General features: G+C 40.4%; 1 protein-coding gene across 2 annotated transcripts in view; it reads right to left on the bottom strand.

The window, feature by feature from the left end:
• Nucleotides 1–2,762: 2,762 nt before the first annotated feature.
• The window catches only part of SLC30A10 (solute carrier family 30 member 10), a 41,978-nt gene continuing 20,406 nt past the window's right edge, over nt 2,763–24,334 (bottom strand). Inside the window, exons 1-4 of one of the 2 annotated variants that reach the window (XM_068538539.1) lie at nt 18,211–18,841; nt 17,447–17,524; nt 10,983–11,222; nt 2,763–3,578 (exon numbers count right to left, since the gene is read on the bottom strand). In XM_068538539.1, coding sequence (XP_068394640.1) covers nt 3,079–3,578; nt 10,983–11,222; nt 17,447–17,524; nt 18,211–18,841 — 1,449 coding nt within the window. In that variant the 3' untranslated portion in view covers nt 2,763–3,078. Of the gene's footprint in view, nt 3,579–10,982; nt 11,223–17,446; nt 17,525–18,210; nt 18,842–24,334 lie in introns of those variants that run through there. The other variant, XM_068538540.1, reaches the window with a different exon arrangement.

The raw sequence follows: 24,334 nt of genomic DNA, 5'->3' as shown, positions 1-24,334 counted from the left end.
CCCGCACAACAAGGAGTTATCCAGTTCAAATGTCAAGGACAAGGAGATTGAAGAAGCATAGCAAAAGCTCTTACTACCTCAAAAGGCAGTTTATTATGATCCAAAATCTACCCCAGTGATTTCTTTGACATTCAAAGCACCCATTCCTACTGAACTTTGAAGTTCCTGATTTACCTCCACTAGAGTTTGGCCAGCTGGTGGCAAAAAAAAAAAAAAAAAAAGAAAGAAGGAAAAAAATGTAACTAAACATGGAGAGTATTCTAAATTCTTCCTCAATGTCTCCCTATTTTATTGATCAAAAAATTAAAGGGATAATATTTTTTTCTGTCAACAATGGAACCTGGTAGCCCCACGGGTATTCATAACGGACAAATATCATGAAAAAAAAAAAGTAACCTCTATTTTCACAAACAGAGTTGAAAGTTGGAAAATAAAAGCAAACTTAGTTTTTCCTATAGCTGGTGCTGAAATAATGCGGAAAGGACTCTTTCCATAGAAATAGGAGGCTATCCCTCTTCCCCAGGTTAGAACACCTGATGGCTGGTCCTGATCTGACACACAGAGGATTCCCTAGACTCTTAAAAAATTATTTTCAGTTTCTAAAAAAAAAAAGAGAGAATTTTCTGGAACTAACCTAAGCACACAGGAATGCGAAACTGAGTAGCAGTATTTTTCTAATCTCAGAAAAAAAAACAGTGTTGTTTAGGCACCACTGCCACTTTGCAGGGCTCATTCAAAGGAAAAAAGAAAATATTTTTGTTTCCTTGGGAGAATTAAAATGCAAGACAACTAAAGGGAGAGTAAAACCCAAGTAAAAATACCATACAGCAGGCATCACGGAGCCTGAGTGGCAAATGCAAGCACCTAACCTGACAGAAAAATATTGCACTTAATTAGCTTGTTTGGACATTATTAAACACACCGAGCCCAACTGTCTTCAAAAGGTACTATTTCACATTGACTGCATTCCATAATTTGGTATGTTCATAAATGTCCATCGAGATAATTTTCTGAGGTTAGATTTAATTATGTTGGAACTAAGAGCCTTTTCCTTTCCAGAAAAATACTTTAGAGATTAATTAAAGAACATTATTTGGATGTAAACTAATATGCATTCCTTTACCCAGCTGCAAAAAAAATTATAAAATTCTAATTTTTCCCTTTTAATAAAAGCAGAATGATATGAAATCAAATTAGACCTTCAAATCTGGAAGTGAGAGACATTTCTTCTTTGGCTCTAATCAGTGCATCTCAACCAACATTTATACAAGAGAATTTGGTCCACATATTACTGTGGTGAGTTTCACAGAGAATCCTCTGTTTTGTGTGAGTACATGCCATGCTTTTAATATTAAAAGTAAAAAATGTTGCCTTATATCTACCCCCATTGTAGCTATTAAGTATATATACACTATAGTACATACTATATAATAGTATTAAGTATATATGCTTAATAAACTCCTAGGGATAAAAACATATTTAGGCATTTTTCTATTTACCTAATTCATGGCCAATTTAAACTCGGATAATAAATTTTCAAGGAATAAAAATTTTCCTATCTACTGATCACAGCTGCTTCTTTATTTCAGCCTTAGAATTTAAAACTAAGACAGTTTTTTAAATGGTGTTTGTGTTAAAAAATGTGGGTGCTTTTTCTGTTCCCAATCCAGCATTTCTGATGAGAACTGTGAAGATTCTAAACTGTGCAGACTCAATGCTTAGAGCCTGAGGGATGATCTTTTACAGTCAATTTTGCAACCCATCAAAAAGATTCTAGTTCTTTAGCGAGGCACCTCCTGTTTTCTTATACTTATTTTGAGACTGTTCTGGTGAAAATATTGCTGCCTAAACAGTTTGTTAAATTCATGCCAGATGTTTCTCCAGTACATGGAACGAAAATCAGATTCTAATAGATGTATTTGAACTTGATAATATGGGTCAAGAGACATAAAAGAAAAATGTAAGCTCCTTGAAACACATTAAAGGCAGCAATTTAATTAATTCTCATCTCTCCCTTGGACATACACTTTTCCATCAAATTACCAGTTGGCAACTATAGTAAATACTTTAAAATATGTCTAATTAAAGGAAAGTCAATCTAGCTTATTTTTTGGGCAAGAATGCATACTCAATGCCATATATTTTCCTATCCCGAGAATACTCATTTTCTCCTGGTAAATGCTACATAGATCAATGTGATCATATAAAAGAAGACTGAAGGGAAATTTGGGCAAATTAGTAAATCATTAATAAGCAATAAATGAAAACAGTCCTAACTAGACTGACTCTAAAAGACAGTATATAAGTACTGTGTCATACTTAAAGAAGTAGAAATATTCCCACACTTCCAAGTGAAAAAAAAAGCATCTTATGTATTTGAACATTTGAAACATCCTATAGCTGTAGTTCAGTTCACAGCAGAAAGTCTTTTTCTCTCTACCTCTCAAAATGAAGAAATCATCAAAATGCATTTTCTTCCTGCCTTTCCCCACCCCCAATAAACTTGACGTCCTCTAATGTTCTGAGAATATTTTCTACCTTACTAGGTATTTGTTTTACGTTTATTCAAAAATTAGTCAAAGAAAAAAATTTCTGCAGTTATAGGACTACCTAACTTTCCTCTTTTATGATCTCCCAGTGGAATAGAAAAGAATATAGCTATTATGGTTCTTAAGTTTTTTTTGATGTGCTTGGCTATGAGCTCACCTGAGAGTCAGCTAGCAGTTCTAAGCAATTTCAAACAAAAACCACTTTGAATCCTGTGTCCACAATTATTGAGTCCCAGCCTTCAATGTCCCTGATACGTATACTAGTGCGTTTGCTTCGGAAAATAAATGTTCAAACAAAACTGTTGAAGAGCAGCATGAAACACCCAGGATAATGTAGAAGGGTTCTCGGCCACATAAAAATTAACAGACAAGTTCAACTAACATCCCAAACAGCCAACCCCCATTGAACACAGAGCGTGTGCACACTGTGAGTGTGATCAGAGTCTATGACCCACAAATCTCTTCCCACAAGCCCAGCTAGTGGTTCCAAAGTGCCTCGCCTATGCAGCTTACTGATGTGGGCACCAAACTAAAAATGTGTGCTGTTGATATAACGTGAGTCCTCCTGAGATTTGCTAAGAGCTTGTCCGTGGTCACTCAGACAACCTTCCAAAGATACTTCAAGAGCCACTTCTGCTGTTTGTCGTCTACCAAGGCCATCACTCCGGGACAAGTCCAGTGGGGGACAGCCATTGTGCTCGGCACAGCCATTGATGTGGGCCAGAGGCAGCGCCCCGGGGGGACAGCACAGCTGCTTGCTGCAGCCCTTGGAGATGCAGGGTGAGCTACAGAGCAACTGCAAGTCCTTTTGCTCTAGGGGCCCCTTCAGGTCCACCTTCTCAAACTGGATGGTCACATTGTGGATTCCCGTGTTGTGGAAGATTTCTCGAATTTTTATACTGGCATCCTGATCTCCCCCGTCCTGCTGATACTTGATGTGCAGAGTGGCAATGATCTTCCCACTTATAAGTTCCCAGATGTGAACTTCATGGACACTGCTAATTCCGGGCACGGCAGAGAGCTTACTCACTAGAACAGGGAAGAGAAAACAATAACCAAGGTGAGGGCTCCATTTGAAACATGGAACCACCAGGGGAGGATAGGGTCCCCTTAAGCATTTGCACCAGAATGATGTAGTTACTAAGAATAACAGGAAGAAAAATAGCTGTACTGTATATGGGTACATCTTCCCATACATTTTCCCATAATCTTCTTCTTCCTCTCTGAATTCCTCTACCATACACTGTTAGCCCATAAAAGGCAATTCAAGAAAATAAGTTTCATAACAATCCCCTCCTGAAAATGCCCAGGGTGGTTGAGTTTACAAGGCATTCGGCACTCTGATGGACTGGCGTGGGAATATAAAGTATATAAAGTATAAAGTGGGAATATAAAGCCTTTTTTAAAGGGGATTTGGCAATGTGGATCAAAAACCTTTACCAGCAAGTCTAATACTAGGAATTTAACCGAAAGAAATAACCAAATATTTATATACAAGAATGGTTTGGTCAATGCTTTTTGTGTTAATGAAAAAAAATGGAAATCGTTAAATCAATTATGTGATAGAATATGATACAGCTGTGAAAAAGTAAGTTGCATATTTAAGGATATGAGAAAGGGTATATAATGTATTTTTAAGTGAAAAGGCAAATAGCTAGAATGTATATGTGGTATGATATTTTTTCCTCTTTTTTTTTTTAACATCTTTACCGGAGTATAATTGCTTTACAATGTTGTGTCAGTTTCTGCTGTATAACAAAGGGAATCAGCTATACATATATATATCTCCATATCCCCTCCCTCTTGAGCCTCCCTCCCACCCTCCCTATCCCACCCCTCTAAGGTGGTCACAAAGCACAGAGCTGATCTCCCCGGGCTATGCGGCTGCTTCCCACTAGCTAGCTATTTTACATTTGGTAGTGTATATATGTCCATTCCACTCGCTCACTTCATCCCAGCTTACCCTTCCCCCTCCCTGTGTCCTCAAGTCCATTCTCTACGTCTACATCTTTATTCCTGTCCTGCCCCTAGGTTCTTGAGAACCTTTTTTTTTTTAATTTCCATATGTATGTGTTAGCATACGGTATTTGTTTTATTCTTTCTGACTTACTTCACTCTGTATGACAGACTCTAGGTCCATCCACCTCACAACAAACAACTCAATTTTGTTTCTTTTTATGGCTGAGTAATATTCCATTGTACATATGTGCCACATCTTCTTTATCCATTCATCTGTCGATGGACACTTAGGTTGCTTCCATGTCCTGGCTATTGTAAATAGTGCTGCGATGAACATTGTGGTACATGACTCTTTTTGAATTATGGTTTTCTCAGTGTATATGCCCAGTAGTGGGATTGCTGGGTCATATGGTAGTTTTATTTTTAGTATTTTAAGGAACCTCCATACTGTTCTCCATAGGGGCTGTATCAATTTACATTCCCACCAACAGTGCAAGAGGGTTCCCTTTTCTCCACACCCTCTCCAGCATTTATTGTTTGTAGATTTTTTGATGATGGCTATTCTGACTGGTGTGAGGTGATACCTCATTGTAGTTTTGATTTGCATTTCTCTAATAATTAGTGATGTTGAGCATGCTTTCATGTGTTTGTTGGCAACATGAATATCTTCTTTGGAGAAATGTCTGTTTAGGTCTTTGGCCTATTGTTGGATTGGGTTGTTTGTTTTTTTGATATTGAGCTGCATGAGCTGCTTATATATTTTGGAGATTAATCCTTTGTCAGTTTCTCCATTTGCAAATACTTTCTCCCATTCTGAGGGTTGTCTTTTCATCTTGTTTATGGCTTCCTTTGCTGTGCAAAAGCTTTTAAGTTTCATTAGGTCCCATTTGTTTATTTTTGTTTTTATTTCCCTTTCTCTAGGACGTGGGTCAAAAAGGATCTCGCTGTGATTTATGTCATAGACTGTTCTGCCTATGTTTTCCTCTAAGAGTTTTACGGTGTCTGATCTTACATTTAGGTCTTTAATCCATTTTGAATTTATTTTTGTGTATGGTGTTAGGGAGTGTTCTAATTTCATTCTTTTACATGTAGCTGTCCAGTTTTTCCAACACCACTTATTGAAGAGGCTGTCTTTCTCTATTGAATATTCTTGCCTCCTTTACCAAAGATAAGGTGATTATATGTGTGTGGGTTTATCTCTGGGCTTTCTACCCCATTCCATTGATCTATATTTCTGTTTTTGTGCCAGTACTATACTGTCTTGATTACTGTAGTTTTGTAGCATAGTCTGAAGTCAGGGAGCCTGATTCCTCCAGCTCTGTTTTTCTTTCTCAAGATCGCTTCGGCTATTCAGGGTCTTTTGTGTTTCCATACAAATTGCGCAATTTTTTGTTCTGGTTCTGTGAAAAATGCCGTTGGTAGTTTGATAGGAATTGCATTGAATCTGTAGATTGCTTTGGGTAGTAGAGCCGTTTTCACAAGGTTGATTTTTTCAATCCAAGAACATGGTATATCTCTCCATCTGTTTGTATCATCTTTAATTTCTTTCATCAGTGTCTTATAGTTTTCTGCATACAGGTCTTTTGTCTCCTAAGGTAGGTTTATTTCTAGATATTTTATTCTTTTTGTTGCAATGGTAAATGGGAGTGTTTCCTTAATTTCTCTTTCAGACTTTTCATCATTAGTGTATAGGAATGCTACAGATTTCTGTGCATTAATTTTGTATCCTGCTACTTTACCAAGTTCATTGATTAGCTCTAGTAGTTTTCTGGTAGCATCTTTAGGATTCTCTATGTATAGCATCATGTCACCTGCAAACAGTGACAGTTTTACTTCTTCTCTTCTGATTTGGATTCCTTTTATTTCTTTTGCTTCTCTGATTGCTGTGGTTAAAACTTCCAAAACTATGTTGAATAATAGTGGTGAGAGTGGGCAGCCTTATCTTGTTCCTGATCTTAGTGGAAATGGTTTCCTTTTTTTCACCATTGAAAACGATGTTGGCTTTGGGTTTGTCATATATGGCCTTTATTATGTTGAGGTAAGTTCCCTCTATGCCTACTTTCTGCAGGGTTTTTATCATAAATGGGTGTTGAATTTTGTCGAAAGCTTTTGCTGCACCTACTGAGATGATCATATGGTTTTTTTCCTTCAATAAGTTAATATGGTGTATCACATTGATTGATTTGAGTATATTGAAGAATCCTTGCATTCCTGGGATAAACTCCACTTGGTCAAGGTATATGATCCTTTTAATGTGCTGTTGGATTCTGTTTGCTAGTATTTCGTTGAGGATTTTTGCAACTATGTTCATCAGTGATATTGGCCTGTAGTTTTCTTTCTTTGTGACATCTTTGTCTGGTTTTGGTATTGGGGTGATGGTGGCCTCATAGAATAAGTTTGTGAGTGTTCCTCCCTCTGCTATACTTAGGAAGAGTTTGAGAAGGATAGGCATTAGCTCTTCTCTAAATGTTTGATAGAGTTCCCCTGTGAAGCCATCTGGTCCTGGGCTTTTGTTTGTTGGAAGATTTTTAATCACAGTTTCAATTTCAATGCTTGTGATTGGTCTGTTTATATTTTCTATTTCTTCCTGATTCAGTCTCAGAAGTTTGTGCTTTTCTAAGAATTTGTCCATTTCTTCCAGGTTGTCCATTCTATTGGCATAGAGTTGCTTGTAGTAATCTCTCATGATCCTTTGTATTTCTGCAGTGTCAGTTGTTACTTCTCCTTTTTCATTTCTAATTCTGTTGATTTGAGTCTTCTCCTCTTTTTTCTTGATGGGTCTCACTAATGGTTTATCAGTTTTGTTTATCTTTTCAAAGAACCTGAAAAAGGTTTTATTATTTAGTTTTTATTTAGTTTTATTGATCTTTGCTATTGTTTCCTTCATTTCTTTTTCATTTATTTCTGATCTGATCTTTATTATTTCTTTCCTTCTGCTAACTTTGGAGATTTTTGTTCTTCTTTCTCTAATTGCTTTAGGTGTAAGGTTAGGTTGTTTGAGATTTTTTCTTGTTTCTTGAGGTAGGATTGTATTGCTATAAACTTCCCTCTTAGAACTGCTTTTGCTGCATCCCATAGGTTTTGGGTCATCGTGTTTTCATTCTCATTTGTTTCTAGGTATTTTTTGATTTACTCTTTGATTTCTTCAGTGATCTCTTGGTTATTTAGTAGTGTATTGTTTAGCCTCCATGTGTTTGTATTTTTTACAGTTTTTTTTCCTGTTATTGATATCTAGTCTCATAGCATTGTGGTCAGAAAAGTTACTTGATACGATTTCAATTTTTTTAAGTTTACCAAGGCTTGATTTGTAACCCAAGATATGATCTATCCTGGAGAATGTTCCATGAGCACTTGAGAAGAAAGTGTATTCTGTTCTTTTTGGATGCAATGTCCTATAAATATCAATTAAGTCCATCTTGTTTAATGTGTCATTTAAAGCTTGTGTTCCCTTATTTATTTTCATTTGGAGGATCTGTCCATTGGTGAAAGTGGGGTGTCCCTTACTATGATTGTGTAACTGTCAATTTCCCCTTTTATGGCTCTTAGCATTTGCCGTATGTATTGAGGTGCTCGTATGTTGGGTGCATAAATATTTACAATTGTTATATCTTCTTCTTGGATTGATCCCTTGATCATTATGTAGTGTCCTTCTTTGTCTCTTGTAATAGTCTTTATTTTAAAGTCTATTTTGTCTGATATGAGAACTGCTACTCCAGCTCTCTTTTGATTTCCATTTGCATGGAATATCTTTTTCCATCCCCACACTTTCAGTCTGTATGTGTCCCTTGGTCTGAAGTGGGTCTCTTGTAGACAGTATATATATGGGTCTTGTTTTTGTATCCATTCAGCTAGTCTATGTCTTTTGGTTTGGAACATTTAATCCATTTACATTTAAGGTAGTTATCGATATGTGTGTTCCTATTACCATTTTCTTAATTGTTTTGGGTTTGTTACTGTAGGTGTTTTCCTTCTCCTGTGTTTCCTGCCTAGAGAAGTTCCTTTAGCATTTGTTGTAAAGCTGGTTTGGTGGTGGTGAATTCTCTTAGCTTTTGCTTGACTGTAAAGCTTTTAACTTCTCTGTTGAATTTGAATGAGATCCTTGCTGGGTAGAGTAATCTTAGTTGTAGATTTTTCCCTTTCATCACTTTAAATATATCCTGCACTCCCTTCTGGCTTGCAGAGTTTCTGCTGAAAAATCAGCTGTTAACCTTATGGGGATTCCCTTTTATGTTATTTGTTGCTTCTCCTTTGCTGCTTTTAATATTTTTTCTTTTTATTTAATTTTTGATAGTTCAATTAATATGTGTCCTGGTGTGTTTCTCCTTGGATTTATCCTGTATGGAACTCTCTGTGCTTCCTGGACTTGATTAACTATTTCCTTTCCCATATTAGGGAATTTTTCAACTATAATCTCTTCAAATATTTTCTCAGTCCCTTTGTTTTTCTCTTCTTCTTCTGGGACCCCTATAATTCGAATGTTGGTGCATTTAATGTTGTCCCAGAGGTCTCTGAGACTGTCCTCAATTCTTTTCATTCTTTTCTCTTTATTCTGCTCTGTGGTAGTTATTTCCACTATTTTATCTTCCAGGTCACTTATCCGTTCTTCTGCCTCAGTTATTCTGCTATTGATTCCTTCTAGAGAACTTTTAATTTCATTTACTGTGTTGTTCATCATTGTTTATTTGCTCTTTAGTTCTTCTAGGTCCTTGTTAAATGTTTCTTGTATTTTCTCCATTCTATTTCCAAGATTTTGGATATCTTTCCTATCATTACTCTGAATTCTTTTTCAGGTAGACTGCCTATTTCCTCTTCATTTGTTTGGTCTGGTGGGTTTTTAGCTCCTTCATCTGCTGTGTATTTCTCTGTCTTCTTATTTTGCTTATCTTTCCTTTTTTTAAAAAATGAAACATCAGTGTATATATATATATACACACAAAAATGATTTTTTTAGGTAGATTAAGTCTTGTTTTATTGAATGACTGACACAAAAATATTAAGAGTGGTAATTTCTGGGTCGTAGGATTATGAGAGATTTCTATTTTCTTATTTAGGCTCTTCTATATTTTCCATACTTTCTAAAATTAGTATGTATTTAGAAAGATGGTATTGAACAGTGATTATGAACAACCTGTAGCCATCTAGAGTTTGAATCCCAGTTAATCATTTACTACCTGCATGACCTTGTAAAATTTACTCAGTCCCTCTGTGCCTTGGTTTCCTTATGTGTAAATTAGGAATGATAATGACAGCACCTCATAAGTTTATTTTAAGGATTAAAATGAGTTAATATAAGTAAAGCACTTGGACAATATTACCTAGCATGTAATAAGTATCATGAAATGTTGCTATCATTATTACAATCTAATTTTTTTAATATCTGCTTTTCAATATATATATATTACTTTGTTAAAAGGCAATATAAGCCAATATATATCATAAATTGCTTTGTATATGCTTATTTTGTTTTTTCCATTGGCAAACAAGCCCCTGGAGGAAAATGATGCTGTATATCTGCTCCTTGGAGCCTCTTTTACCTCCGTCATCCTCTGCCTGCAGCACTGGGCAAAGAGTAGGCATTCAGGACAGTCACACTGTAAATCATGCCTGTAGGAGGAAAGGCTAGCCATGGCTGTTCAATATATTAAGGCCCATCAAATCTAATTTCAGCTATTTGTCATGAAATAAGGTCTTCCGACTTTCAGCTGCATAGTGGGCCTGGGCTATAGTTCATGTTTACTGGCTCACTGATGAAGTAATGATAGATAGAATAATAGCAAATATTCATGAAAAAAATTTTTTTCCTATAAAAACTTCATCTCCATTTAGAAACACTGGAACTAAAATTGCACATTCAGTTTCTCACCAACATCTGGAGAGTTCCCATTCAGACATTCTATAAAGTCTATAAAAAGGTTATATCCTCAGATGCACATAAACTCAAGTGAGAGTTTGACCTTCTATTTGAGCAAAGCAAAGAAACAGATTCCACTACTGAATGAGTGAATTTAAATATGGTCCATTTTACTGTGTTATAGGACACACGGTGACTTGCGTGCCCACAAAAATCAGTTAACTAAAAAGTAGGATCTAGAATAGGAAGGAATGACTCATGTTTTCAGAATAGGGGAAATAAAAATCAAGTCCTGGGCAGAGTGGCCTTATCTGAGTTAGAATAAATCTCTGACATGAAGGTAAATAAATAGCCCAGGAATAGGTATTGCCCAAGCAACACATTCTTAAAAATTTGCAGTAGAGTCAGAGAATGATGGGCTAAAAGGGACCTTTGGTTCTCGGAGCTGCGAGTCATTTTAGTAGCAGCAGTCATCTACAAAACATGTGAGGATGTCTCTATTGCTTTGTGATTTAAAGTATTTCAGGATACATAAATCAAACACTGCTCTGAAATAATGCTGGCCCTTTGGCCTGAAGAACATTCACTGGGCAGTGGTTCGAGATAAGAATTGCATGACTTACTCAGCTCTTCCATGTTGACGCTTTTGGGGACCATCTGCAGCAGAATGGCAGCAGTCTCCTTGATGAGTGGGAAGGCAGATGACAAAATGATGATGACCATGATGACAGTCAGGCTGGGGTCAATGTAGCACTGCCAGTTACATGGGTCCTCATGTTTCAGGGGAAGCACATAGAATATGATGGCTGTAATCACCACAACCACCGACCCCAGGGCATCTCCCATCACATGTAAAAGTACCCCTGCGGGGAAGAAAGAAAGACCAATAAAGCCCATGTGACACTCACTGACTTGGCTTCCCAAGTCTATGAATACCTGTTGCTATTTGTTCTCTGTTCAGTTAGAACCGCAGGCCGGATTCGAAAGCAAAAACAATGGCCACTGCTGCACAGAAAACAAAACCTCAGGTCACCATCCCAGGACCCAGAGAACCTGGAACAGCCTAGGAAGAATCTGAGCTGCAGATACCTGTGGGAAGAGGGACTGTGACAGTTCAAGGTGCCACACTGCTGCCACCTACCACCCATCAGAGGGCACCAAGCCGTAAACAGATGCTATGCAAATGGTTTCTTTTTCTTTCAGACAGGTGGCTGTGATTTAAATTGTTTTAAACAATTTCTTTTTTTTGGGGGGGGGGGGTGCCATGCCACGTGGTTTGTGGGATCTTAGTTCCCCAACCAGGGATCGAACCCAGGCCCACGGCAGTAAAGCCACAGAGTCTTATCCACTGGACCACCAGGGAATTCCCAAACTTTTTCTTCTTAATTGAAGTATAGTTGATTTACAACGTTGTGTTAGTTTCTGGTGTACAGCAAAGTGATTCAGGTACACATATTCTTTGCCATATTCTTTTCCATTATGGTTTGTTACAGGATAAATATAATATTTTTATTTATTTATTTATTTATTCTTTGTCTTCCCTCTACCTTGATCCATTTTCCCCTTCCCTAAATGCATTTACTTACTTCTCACTTAGCCTGTGGTCACTTAAACTGCCTTTGGTTTAAGAGGTCCTCCACAGTGTCCAGCAACATTCTCACTAAACAAAGGGCCCTTTGTAACAATAAAATAACATTTAAATTCTACAGATAATAACAAAAATTGTGGATGCCTTTACTTAAGGGAACCACTTCGAAAGTTTTCGGTTATGATACAGAAAGCGTGTAATTCTAAAGAAGATCTAAGTGTCCAATTGTTTGTTGGACATAGACTGAACTGGGATTTAGTGAATGGGGTGGAGATTTGTTAGGATTATAAAGTATAAACACAAAGTTTTTTTTTTTTTACAGAAAGCAACATCAGAATCTTTCTTTCCAAAGTATGGTTTGCAGACCAGAAGCACAAACATCACCTAGAAGCTTCTGAGAAAGGCAGAATCTCAGGCCCCACCTCCAATCTATTGAATCGATTCTGCATTTTAATAAGATCCCCAGGTGACTGAAATGCACATAAAAGTTTTCAAAGCGCTGCTCTAGAAGAAAGTATATGGATTAAGAAAGATCTGCTTTGTCCCTCCATGTATCCCAGATTCACTCAGTGGAATTAATAATCATCTACAATACTAACAACTCACTCATGGCTGCAACTGAATAGTTTCACTTAGAAGAGGCTACTTCCTCCTGGCAGCGCTTCTAAGATTCTGAGTAGCATCATAGGTCGAATGGCATTTTGTAAACACACTAAATGTAGTTTGTGGCAACCTCCCCCCGCCACCAAAAAAATACAAGAATAAAAAGAATCCGCACATCTCCTTCTGGCTGAGTGTTCACTTATGGTAATAGGGTCCCGATTCAATAAATACATTAAGTAGTCCCATTTTTAAATTCTGTGCCCCCTTCTTCCCACCCCACCCCTACAGGAGCTTCTTACTCCCCAGTCCCTGTCCTCAGCCACAAAGAGAAACTCAAAATGTTCCCAAGAGTTGGTCTCTACGGCTTGTTTCTCCAGGAGGAACTGAAGATCAAAGCTTTAACCTTCTCCAGGACAGTACAAAATACTACCATAAAACTATGAAGACCAAATATTTCCTATATGCACTCGACATCATTTTCACTGCCTGAGACCATCTGTTATTCTCTTTTTCATGGATGTCAGCCTCGTTTCCTCCATTAGACTGTAAGTAACATGAAGGTGAGGGTCGTACCCTGCATTTCCTTTGTTTGTATTTTAGCACTGGAGGCATACAATCTAGGCACTCAATAAAAAACTATTTTCTGGTTCATCAGTCATAACTCCACGACATAGATTACCTTCTGCCTTTTACTTAATTATAATAACTGTAATGCTAGCTAACATATATGCACCAGACATTGTTGTAAGTATGTTGCATGTATTTACACATTAAGTCCTCTTAAGGACTCTCTAAAGTGGTTACTCTCTCCACTCTACAAATGAGGAAACTGAGGCACAGAGTAGCTTAGTAACTTATCCAAGAGCACACAGCTAGAAAGTGTGTGGGGATATAAATCTCCACAGTATGACTAGAGAACCGTTGTGCATCCTGCCCCATCTAAGTCCTAAATTCCAGTTTCAGGTTCTCCTTCTGAGAAATCTCATTACTGGCCCCTAAGAATTATATAAAAGAGTGTTCAGACTTATTTTTCACATAATCCACAGTAAGAATCTTATTTTGCATCCTAGCCCAGGCACAAACACACACTGAAACAAATGTTTCTTGAAAAAACAAAACCTATCCTTACACGGGATTTATTACTATTTTCTATTCTATTTCATTCAATTCTAGTTAGTTTTCAAAATGCTGATCATACTCTACTAAACTAATTTTACAACCCAAACTATCGTGACCTTCAGTCTGAAAAACTGCTTACAGCTTCATTTCACTAAATTCCTGAGATATTGCTGTGTGTTTTCTGGCCTCCCGTGCAAAGATGGTCATTATCTTCTGGGGACCTCAGTCCACTGGCAGGATTCTGGATAAGTGCGTCAGTAACTTCCAGACGGAGGATTATTCCCTGTGATAAGAAATCTCAAGAAAGGCTTCTCGAGAGATGTGCAAGACTCTGAAGAGGAAACAGACTTCAAAAGGCAATAGTCCCAGGCAGAGAAACTCAGAGAAAAGGTGTTCCAAGCAGAGAACTCAAAGGAGGCTGCAGAAGAGGATGTGCTTGTCAGGCAACGTGGGAGACGGGTGCGCTACATGTAGAGTCACAGGCCTGACAGTCTCTGTGAGTCATGGATCTTGTGAAAGTCAACCTCTCTGAGAAGCAAGATTCTCACTGGTGAAATGGGAATAAGGATAACATCTGCCTCACTTCTCAAAGAGGCTAGTTCTGAAGAGGACGTGATACTAGAAAAAAATGTGTATAAAAATCTAACGAAGGGGTCTTCCCTGGTGGCGCAGTGGTTGAGAATCTGCCTGCCAATGCAGGGGACACGGGTCCGAGCCCTGGTCTGGGAAGATCCCACGTGCCGCGGAGCAACTAGGCCCGTGAGCCACAACTACTGAGCCTGCGCGTCTGGAGCCTGTGCTCCGCAACAAGAGAGGCCGCGACAGTGAGAGGCCCGCGCACCGCGATGAAGAGTGGCCCCCGCTTGCCGCAACTAGAGAAAGCCCTCGCACAGAAACGAAGACCCAACACAGTCAAAAATATAAATAAATAAATGAATAAATAAATAAATAAAAAGAAGTCTTGAAGGAAATACAAAAAAAAAAAAAAAATCTAACGAAAACATAGCCGGTGTGTGTGTACGCGTGTGTGTGTGTGTGTGTGTGTGTGTGTATGTGTGTATGGCAGGATAAACTGTTGAAATACTGCAGTGATTTGCTTTTTGCTATTGACTGTCAGGATCATAGAATAACAGAGTCAGTAGAACGCTTGGAAATTGATGTGACCTAATCTGTAGCTCTGAAACTTGTTAGTGACTCAGCTATCTTGAATACATTTGTGTTGCATGTTGCCATCTCAAAGACTTTCAGGGATAATGTCTTATTATCATGCTAGTCAAAAGATGTTTTATTTTGTTATTTCTATGTCTAGCTGAAATTTGAGTCACTTATTATGCATATATAATTCATAATAAAAATAAAATGTTGTAGAAATTTAAAAAAAAAAGAGGACGTGAAACAACGTCTGAAAACCCACTGAGAAGTAAGTGCACAGAACTGATGGGAAGGCGATTCATTAAGCGAATCCTCTGTGCTGTTCCCATCAGCCATGTATCTCTCACAACAACACAGAGATGTCGGCACTGCTATTATCTCCCTCATGTAGATAAGGAAACTGAAGGTCAAAGAGGGAACGTTACTTGCCCAAGGTCACATAGCCAGTGGAAGGCAGAGACAGAACGCAAACCAGATCCGCCTGCCTAAGCCCTCCTCACCCCACTATATGTGTGTCTTAAATGGTGGTGAGACAGGCTGGGACCTGGGACCTGGGACCCTTTGCTGCAGTGCTTGCACCTGGACAAACGTCTCCTTGAGCAACAAAATCAACAAGCTCACTTGTATGTGGCATCTTAAAAAAAAAAAAAAAAAAAGCAAGCTCAGATACAGAGAACAGATTGGTGGTTGACAGAGGTGGCGGAGGGGTGGGCAAAATGGATGAATGGAGTCAAAAGGTACAAACTTCCAGTTATAAGATAAATAAGTCATGGAGATGCCACGTAAGTCAGGGTGACTATAATGATGAACCTAGTGGCAGGGCAGGAATAAAGACGCAGACGTAGAGAATGGACTTGAGGACACCGGGTGCGGAGGGGGAAGCTGGGACAAAGTGAGAGAGTGGCATGGACATATATACACTACCAAATATAAAATAGATAGCTAGTGGGAAGCAGCCGCATAGCACAGGGAGATCAGCTCGGTGCTCTGTGACCACCTAGAGGGGTGGGATAGGGAGGGTGGGAGGGAGACGCAAGAGGGAAGAGATATGGGGATATATGTATATGTATAGCTGATTCACTTTGTTATAAAGCAGAAACTAACACACCATTGTAAAGCAATTATACTCCAATAAATGTGTGTTAAAAAATAATAATAAATAAAATAAGGTAAAAATAATAATACTGTACCATATATTTGAAAGTTGCCAAGAGAATAGATCTTAAAAGTTCTCATTATGAGAAAAAATAAATTGTTACTGTGCATAATGATGGATGTTAACCAGACACTGTTATTCACGTATTTATATTTATACTGTGGTGATCATTTCACAATACATACAAAGATCGAATCATTATGTTGTACACCTGAAACTAGTGTTATATGCCAATAATATCTCAATTAAAGAAAGAATAAAAAACAGAATGTGCTTTGAAAAGGTAAAGCGCTATGATGGTGAACTCCATCTTAAAAACCCATTAAATATATATATATAGAATATATATGTTATTAATATATATTATATATGTAATACATAGTAATAATATATATATTCTATATATATATATTTATATTTAAACTGAACCTGAATAAAAGGATAAACTAAAGGATTATGAGTTTTCATCACAGATGCTCTTTCCAAAAAGATTCACCACCATGTTTTTTAGGAATTCCCCTGTTGCAGTTAAATTTTTTTAACTAATTCATTTAGAAATTTTTAGGAGCTCATGTGCTGCTGTTGTTCTTTTCTGATTTTACCTCCAGATTCATTCTGGGCATCACTTTGTAAAACAGATGTGAGACTCTCAGCAATGAAGGCGTTTCCTGCATTATTTGTTTTTCTTTGCATTGTTTACCTCTAAGCCCCACTTCAGGCTTCCTCACACCATCTAAAGGTAAAGGGCTGCATAACTTCTGTTGAAATTCTCCATCAGATTGGGAATTGGGCTTTCTTGAATCACTCTGAAGCAAAATCTGTGCCCAAGAACTTGGAAAGGGGAGATGTAGTGTACCATGTTGGTGTCTGGTAAGAGACCCACTTTTGAACTCCCAGGGCTAAACTTTGCCCTGGGTTTGTGACCTTGAGCGCATGGTAGGAGGGATGCAAGTGATGTGTCTTCCTCTGTCTCCCCAGAACCCCCCTCTTTGGACCTTGAGGTAGAGACTCAACTGAACCAACAGACCATCTCAGGAGCAGTTTTCTGGCCAAAATAAGTGAGGCAATGTGGGTCAGTCAGCAAGGTCACTTGGGGCATAACCTTGGATAGATCCCACCTACGCTCTTCCAACCTTTATCAAAATGATATCCAATTCAAACAGGCTGCATTTTATGTTAGCAATATCCACGGGCGGGCAAAATCAAGCGGTAGCATGCCAGGGATCCGTGAGACTCTGGAGCAGGCAGCGTGAGCATGGGCCTAAGTGGAGCAAGGATAAATCATTAGCAACTCTGTCTCCCCCAGAATCGATGCCGTGATTGGGCAAGAGACCTAGGTAATAGTCTCTGCGTGTAACCAGCCTACTTTCTAACACACCTATGAAAAGGCAAATAGAAATGAAGAGTCCAGCCCAGTCCATATGTGTCACACTGAAAAGGATTTCAGCTTGACCCCAAGTCAATCCTACCTCTGATATTCAGGGCTTCGGACTTCTTCTCCTTTTTCATAGTCTCTTCTGGTTCATTCTGCGTAGTCAGGGAATCACCTGCATTCAAAGAAGAAACCTTGTGTTGTGTATAAGTTCTACAAACAAAAAGAACCAATGGACTCAAAAAAGCGTTTTGTTATTTTCAAAGCCCACTACCTCATCAGCTCCCCCCCACCACCACCACCTCTCCAAACACACAGCAGAGTAGCACATTTTGGCCTTTAAATCAGCCTTGTGATTCACCTTTGGACTTCCTTCACACTTTCATTCAAGTTCAAACAAACAAACAAACAAAAAAAGAGGCAGTGGGAATCCACCCCCCAACCCCAAACCCATAACTCCCAGGGGGACGGAAGGATGGGCAAAGGGGGAGGGAGAAAAACAAAGTGCAGATAGTATCCAATGGAGGAGGGAGGGGTGGGGAGTGCTATCTGTTGCCCAATAATAATAACTGATTTCCAAGAGGATCAATACTCCCATACAAAGAGAATAGGGGGAGGGGAAAAGAAGCAAAGGGGGCCCGAGGACCCAGGAGGAAAAAGAAAAGAAACGGGGGAATACGTTCAGTTAGCGGCACAGACTTAAGGCCGGCCGGCAGAGGAAATAGTTGTGGTTTTTTTCTTTTTTTGTTTTGTTTTTTTTAAAGCAGACAGGTAAAAAGAGGGCGTGGGGCGAGGAGGAAGGGACCGGGCGCGCGGGGGAGGGAAGGGCAACGCGGTCCAGAAGATGCAACCGAAAGGCACCTGCTACATTGGAGAACACGGTCGCCCCCTTCTCGTCCACCGAGGCCACGCGGAGGGTCACGGCCGAGTCGCGGCCGGGGGCTGGCAGGGCGGCGGCGTGCCAGCGGCCCTCGGCGCCTTGGGGACCCGGGAAGACGCCGCGAGGGCCGCCCCCGGCCGCCGGCTGCTGATGCCGCTGCTGTTGGCGGCGGCGGCGGCCGCAGCAGGCGAACCAGGCGGCGCAGTCCTGGAAGATGAGCAGCCCGACCACGTTGACGGCCAGCCCCAGGGCGCCCACGATGAGCACCAGCTCGGGGTCATCGATGCGCTCGGGCCGGGCCAGGCGCAGCACGGCCTCCACGAAGATGGTGAAGCAGAGCGCGGTAAGGAAGACGGCGTTGCTGAGCGCGCCCACCACCTCGGCGCGGGCGTAGCCGTAGGTGGCGCTCAGGCCCCCGCGGGGGCGCCGGGCGATGTAGCCGGCGCTCAGCCCCACGCACAGCGAGATCAGGTCCGACAGCATGTTGAAGGAGTCGGACAGCAGCGCGATGGAGTTGCCCAGGTAGCCCGACACCAGCTCGGCCACGAAGAAGGCGACGGTGAGCACGAGCATGAACAGCAGCCGGCACGTCTTGCCCGAGTAGCGGCCCATCCCCGCCCGGCCGATCGTCCCGCCGCCACAGGTGGGGCGCGGCGCCCTGGACTCTGCCGTGGCCTGGTCCCCGCCTCCCGGGCCGCCCTGCCCGCCGGCGCCCGGGCTTCTTATAAGGCGGAGGCGGAGGCCGAGCGGCCCCGGTCCCCGCACGTCCAGAGTCTAAAGGAAGGGCCGGGCGGCCGTATCTAAGGGACCTTTCGCCGCCTCCCCGACCCCTGCCCCTCCCTCGCGGCTCGGCCTCCCTTGGCACGTGGCCACGGGCCAGTGTCTGTCCTTCTAAGGACGGAAGTGGGCAGAGAGGGGAGCTGCCGAAAAGAGGGGGCGTGCCTGGATGGCCCTCGTCACAGACACCCCCTAAACACAAGCGGTGTTCACCCGACGACCCCTTTTCTCCAGTCCATCCGGGCCGTGACTGTTGGCTTTTAGTGATAAGGACCTTGACTGCTGCGGGGTGTGTTCGCAGCGGTGGACGGGAACACCTTCGCCTACGTGCCCAGACGCCCGATTCATTACAGATTCCCTAATAAGCTGGGAGCACCGACCCGTCCCACCCTGCCCTTCCGGGTGCTTCCTGCCTTGCATTTTGCGAAGTTTGAGCTGATTGCTCACTTGGCGCTCCCACTCCACCACCACACGTGGTATAGCTATTTTATCCTCTTTTCTTGCTCACAGCCTTCATAAAGGGCACACTCTCGCTTCCGTCACCCCCTCATGGCCCAGCATCATCCCTGGCCGCCTTTAGGAACTTGGCTCACAAGGTCGCCTTCCAGAGGTGAACTGCAGGCAGCCCTGGGGGAGAGCTCAGATCACACTTCCGTGAGCCTGGCACCCCCTCCCAGCTCTCAGAAATGCAGTTTCTCTCTCATAGGTGCAGGTCCCTTGGCCACCAAAGAGGACAAGGCTGGCCTCCTCTGTGTACTTGTCTCCGTTCTCCATTGGAGAGAATATTCTCCTCACCCCCATGGGTCCCTCCCAGCATGACCTGATAGAGTTCGGTGACTGACCTACGTGAAGGCTTATTCCAAATAGAGCCTTTCTGTTGACAACAGGCTGTGTTCCAAGTAAATGTTACCCAGAAAAGGACTGTCCCCAGGACTCGGGGAAAAACCAAGGATCCGGGTCCTTGAAGATGACTGTTTGCTCTTGGTCAGTTCAGGGAGCTGGGTGGGGGAAGCTTGCAGGTTTCTTTATTGGTTTGTTTTAGTTTTATACTCTTGTCTCATTCCAAAAAAGATCTGAGGGTGAAGTCTGATGATCTCTCTTCTCCCTCCCCCATCCCCAACCCCTGAACTTTAACCATTACTAAAAAAACACATCTGCTTTTGGCTTGGAGATGAATAAAAATATCTCACTCCAAAATAGACACAGGATCCATTCAGGGAACATTCTAATTCTAGTCCCATTCATTGCCTTAGCCTTGTAAAGCATGATCTTGTCTTTTAATGGTCCCCGAGGGTCCTTAACAAGCATGCAAAAACTTCTTGGATCTGAGGGTTCCACCTTATACCAGATGATCCTCGAAATTCTGGGAACCTATGATGCGTTCCCTTCCCACCTCCAGGAAAATATCCCTACACTGAGAACTTGAGGAAATTGATCATTTAAAGTCTTCTCTAGGGACTTCCCTGGAGGTCCAGTGGTTAAGACTCTGTGCTACCGATGCAGGGGACACGGGTTCGAGCACTGGTCAGGGATCTAAGATCCCACATGCCCCACGGCGTGGCCAAAAATAAAATTAAAAAAAAACACACACCACTGTTATTTCAAAAATAAATCAATAAATAAAGTCTTCTTCAAAAATTAGTATTAAAATGATCAAAAACTAAAAAGCAGTAAAGAGATATAGGCTGATGAAAGTTTTGAGGCTGAATGGTCTTGCACAAGTTCCTTAATTGTCTGGGCCTGTTTTCACTACTGTAAAATGAGGATCATAATAGTGCCCTCTCATAAGGTTGTGAGGATTGAAGGGGTTAATAGGTGTAAAGTGATTATAACAGTGCTATTGTAACAGATTATAATAGTAAGCACTCAATAAATGTTAACTGCTTATTTTAAAAAAAAAAAAGCAGACAGGAAGAAAAAGAAGGTGTGGGATGAAGAAGAGAGTGGGCAAGAGAAGGGAAGAACGAAGTGGTCCAGAGGGCCACATGATTAGTATTAGTATTAATATTAGTAATACAGCATGTGTAACAAAATTGCTATTGAGCCACAGACGACACACTCTAATACAAGAAGAAGCTATGCCCCAGTACTGCAGACTACGAAACCCCTGAGACATGTAACCTATGACAGAAAGCCAAGCAGTCAAAATAAGAGAGAAAGGCCTTTTGGAGGTCACTTGACAGCGCTAACACAGTCCCCGCTGATTGCATTTCTCTGTCATTCACAACTGCAGGAAAAACCTGAGAGCAGCAGAAATATATCACTTGTGCCTGTTTCCCAGTCATTCTCCTAACCAAAGGTATATAAGAAGAATTATGTCATGGCCCCAGAAGGGCAGTCAGTGGAACTAGAAAGCCAGCGGCTGAGGAAGCGCAGTGCCCTGCCCAGGGCCTAGTTCCTGACTTCAAGAAAGTCTAAAGACTAAGGATGTCAACCAAAAGCACTTAAGGAAAATGTTCTGATATATATAGCTGTGTGTGTATGTATATACATACATATCGCTGGGTGTACATATATATATAGTTGTGTGTAAATATACATATAGTTTGTGTGTGTGTGTATGTATACATACACATCTATATGTATATAGGTTATAAATATATAATCTAAGTTAATTGCCAAAAATTTAGACTGCATCTTATAGTTACTGTGAATTTTGAGGTTTCGGTAGCTTTTTTTTTTAATTTTTGTTGGAGTATAGTTGATTTACAATGTTGTGTTAGTTTCAGGCGCATAGCAAGTGAATCAGTTATACATATACATATATCCACTCTTTTTTTTTTAGATTCTTTTCCCATATAGGCCATTAAAGAGTATTAAGTAGAGTTCCCTGTGCTATACAGTAGGTCCTTATTAGTTATCTATTTTATATATAGTAGTGTGTATATGTCAATTCCAATCTCCCAGTTTATCCCTCCCCCCCAACCCCCTGATAACTATAAGTTTGTTTTCTACATCTGTAACTCTATTTCTGTTTTGTAAAGTTCATTTGTACCATTTTTTTTTTAATTCCACATATAAGCAATATCATATGATATTTCTCTTTCTCTGTCTGACTTACTTCACTCAGTATGCCAGTCTCTGGGTCCATCCATGTTGCTGCAAATGGCATTATTTCGTTCTTCTTTATAGCTGAGTGATATTCCATTGTATATATGTGCCACATCTTCTTTATCCATTCCTCTGTTGATGGACATTTAGGTTGCTTCCATGTCTTGGCTATTGTAAATAGTGTTGCAATGAACATTGGGGTGCATGTATCTTTTTGAATTATGGTCTTCTCCAGATATCTGCCCAGGAGTGGGAGCTTTTGGTTATTGAGCTCTGACTCTCTGCCTAGCCCTTGTGCTGAGTACTTTATAGTCATTATCTCATTTCATCCTCACAACAGCCCCATAAAATAAGTACAGGAAGACTTCAGAGATATTGGGGGTTCGGTTCCAGACGACCCCAATGAAGCCCAATGAAGCGAATATCACAATAAAGTGAGTCACACAGAATTTTTGGTTTCCCAGTGTATTTAAAAGCTATGTTTACACTATACTGTGGTCTATGTTCTCATCTATAATCTGGAGATAGAGACATCACTCTTTCACACAATGGTGATGGGAATCAAAAAGGATAGCATAGTGGAGGGCCCTGCAGGGCACCTTGAGTAGATAATCAACAAATAGTGGCTCCTTTCCTTAACTTCTGGCCATCATCATTCCCAGACTTGTTGACTTCTAGTAAGTAACACAGTAGAATCCCCTTCACAGTTATTTCTATTACCCTAGGTTTTATAAGATCATCTATTCCCCCTTTGTTCAAATAATCTAATTAGCTTAGGACTAATTAACTATTGATTAACGTACTATGAATGTAAAATATTGATTAGTGAAATATTTTATGAATATTAAAATATTTAAAATAAAATATTTTATGAATATACAACTTCAAACTTCTCAGCTATCCTTGCTATCCTTCTTCGTCCATCACGACCTTATCTTCTGTTATTACATGGTAGAAGAATAGAGAGAATTGGAGTAACTGGACTGGGAGACATAACTTTATTACCATTGCAAAATGAGAGGTTGTGTCGAGTATTGAAATAAAGTCTAGAGGGAAACTAAGATTCTCGGCCTCCAACACTAAATTATTGTACAACTTAAACCAGTCACTAAATTTCTGAGCTTTAGTTTCCTAATCTGTAAGTGGAAATAAGAACTTCATACTACTTAATGCATATTTGATGTTCTAAACATCAAATAAGATAATGAAGGTACAAATACATAGACAAATAAAAGGCATTGTTATTGTAATTATGAAGCCATGGATCCATAATCAACATGAGTTCTAGAAAGCAAGTACTATATTTGTAACAACCAGCAATTGAAATAGGTCAGCTAAGGTTTTAGGTTGTCTGGAACTCCCTCCCTGCTTCCTTCTCATGAGATACCCTGTCCTCTTTGACACAGACATGGGCATGTAATGGAGGCTGAGCCAATCATAGTTCCTCATCCCTTAGTCACAGTGCTTGATTCAAGGGATGGGCACTTAATCCAAGATGGGTCAGAGTTCTTCTCTTGGAATTTTCAGAATGGATCTGGTAAAGAAAGGGTTTCCATTCCTTGTCTGGTTACTAAGCAGTGAGGGTGTGACTCAGAGCCCCTGGTAATTATGTTTCCCGCTGCTTCCTTTCCAATACCCTTCGATCTGCAGTAGGAAAGGAAACAGAAAGAAATGAATCACTAATGGAATTCAAGTCTCTGGTTCCAACTTGACTATGTGAACCAATACATTTTCCCTCTTTGCTCAAGCAAGTATAAGTTGGATTTTTGTCACTTGCAAGCAGATACTTCCGGTCAATAGCTGGCCAAGAGCCCATGCCTATTATAAAGTGCTAAGAATGGTTTCTCCCCTTCTCCACATTCAAGACACATGAGAAATATAAATTTAAGCCTTAAAAAAATAAAATGGCAAAATAAATATGACCTTTCCTCACTTCGATTCTTCCCCAGTGCTGGAAAAATTATTTCTGCTTCATTCTCGTCTCCCCTCCAGAGGAAAAACTTGAAAAATTGTGACAGTCTTTATTTCCTCAAATTCCATTCTCTCTGCCACTCATTCCAATCCCATCTCCATCTCCACCAAAGCCACTGGAAAGGCTTTGTCAAACTTACTCATGGCCTCCTAATTCTTGAATCCATTGGTTTTCTATCCTCATCTTGCTGGAATTCTCAGCAACATTTGTTGCTAAAGACCTTGCTTTCCTTCTTGGACACTCTCCATTTGACCACTGAACAATGTACCCTCTTGGTTTCCCTTATATCTCGTTGATAGTTCCTC

This window comes from Eschrichtius robustus, chromosome 3 (assembly GCF_028021215.1).
Source record: "Eschrichtius robustus isolate mEscRob2 chromosome 3, mEscRob2.pri, whole genome shotgun sequence".
NCBI lineage: Eukaryota > Metazoa > Chordata > Mammalia > Artiodactyla > Eschrichtiidae > Eschrichtius > Eschrichtius robustus.
This window is presented reverse-complemented; position numbering and strand designations above follow the sequence as displayed.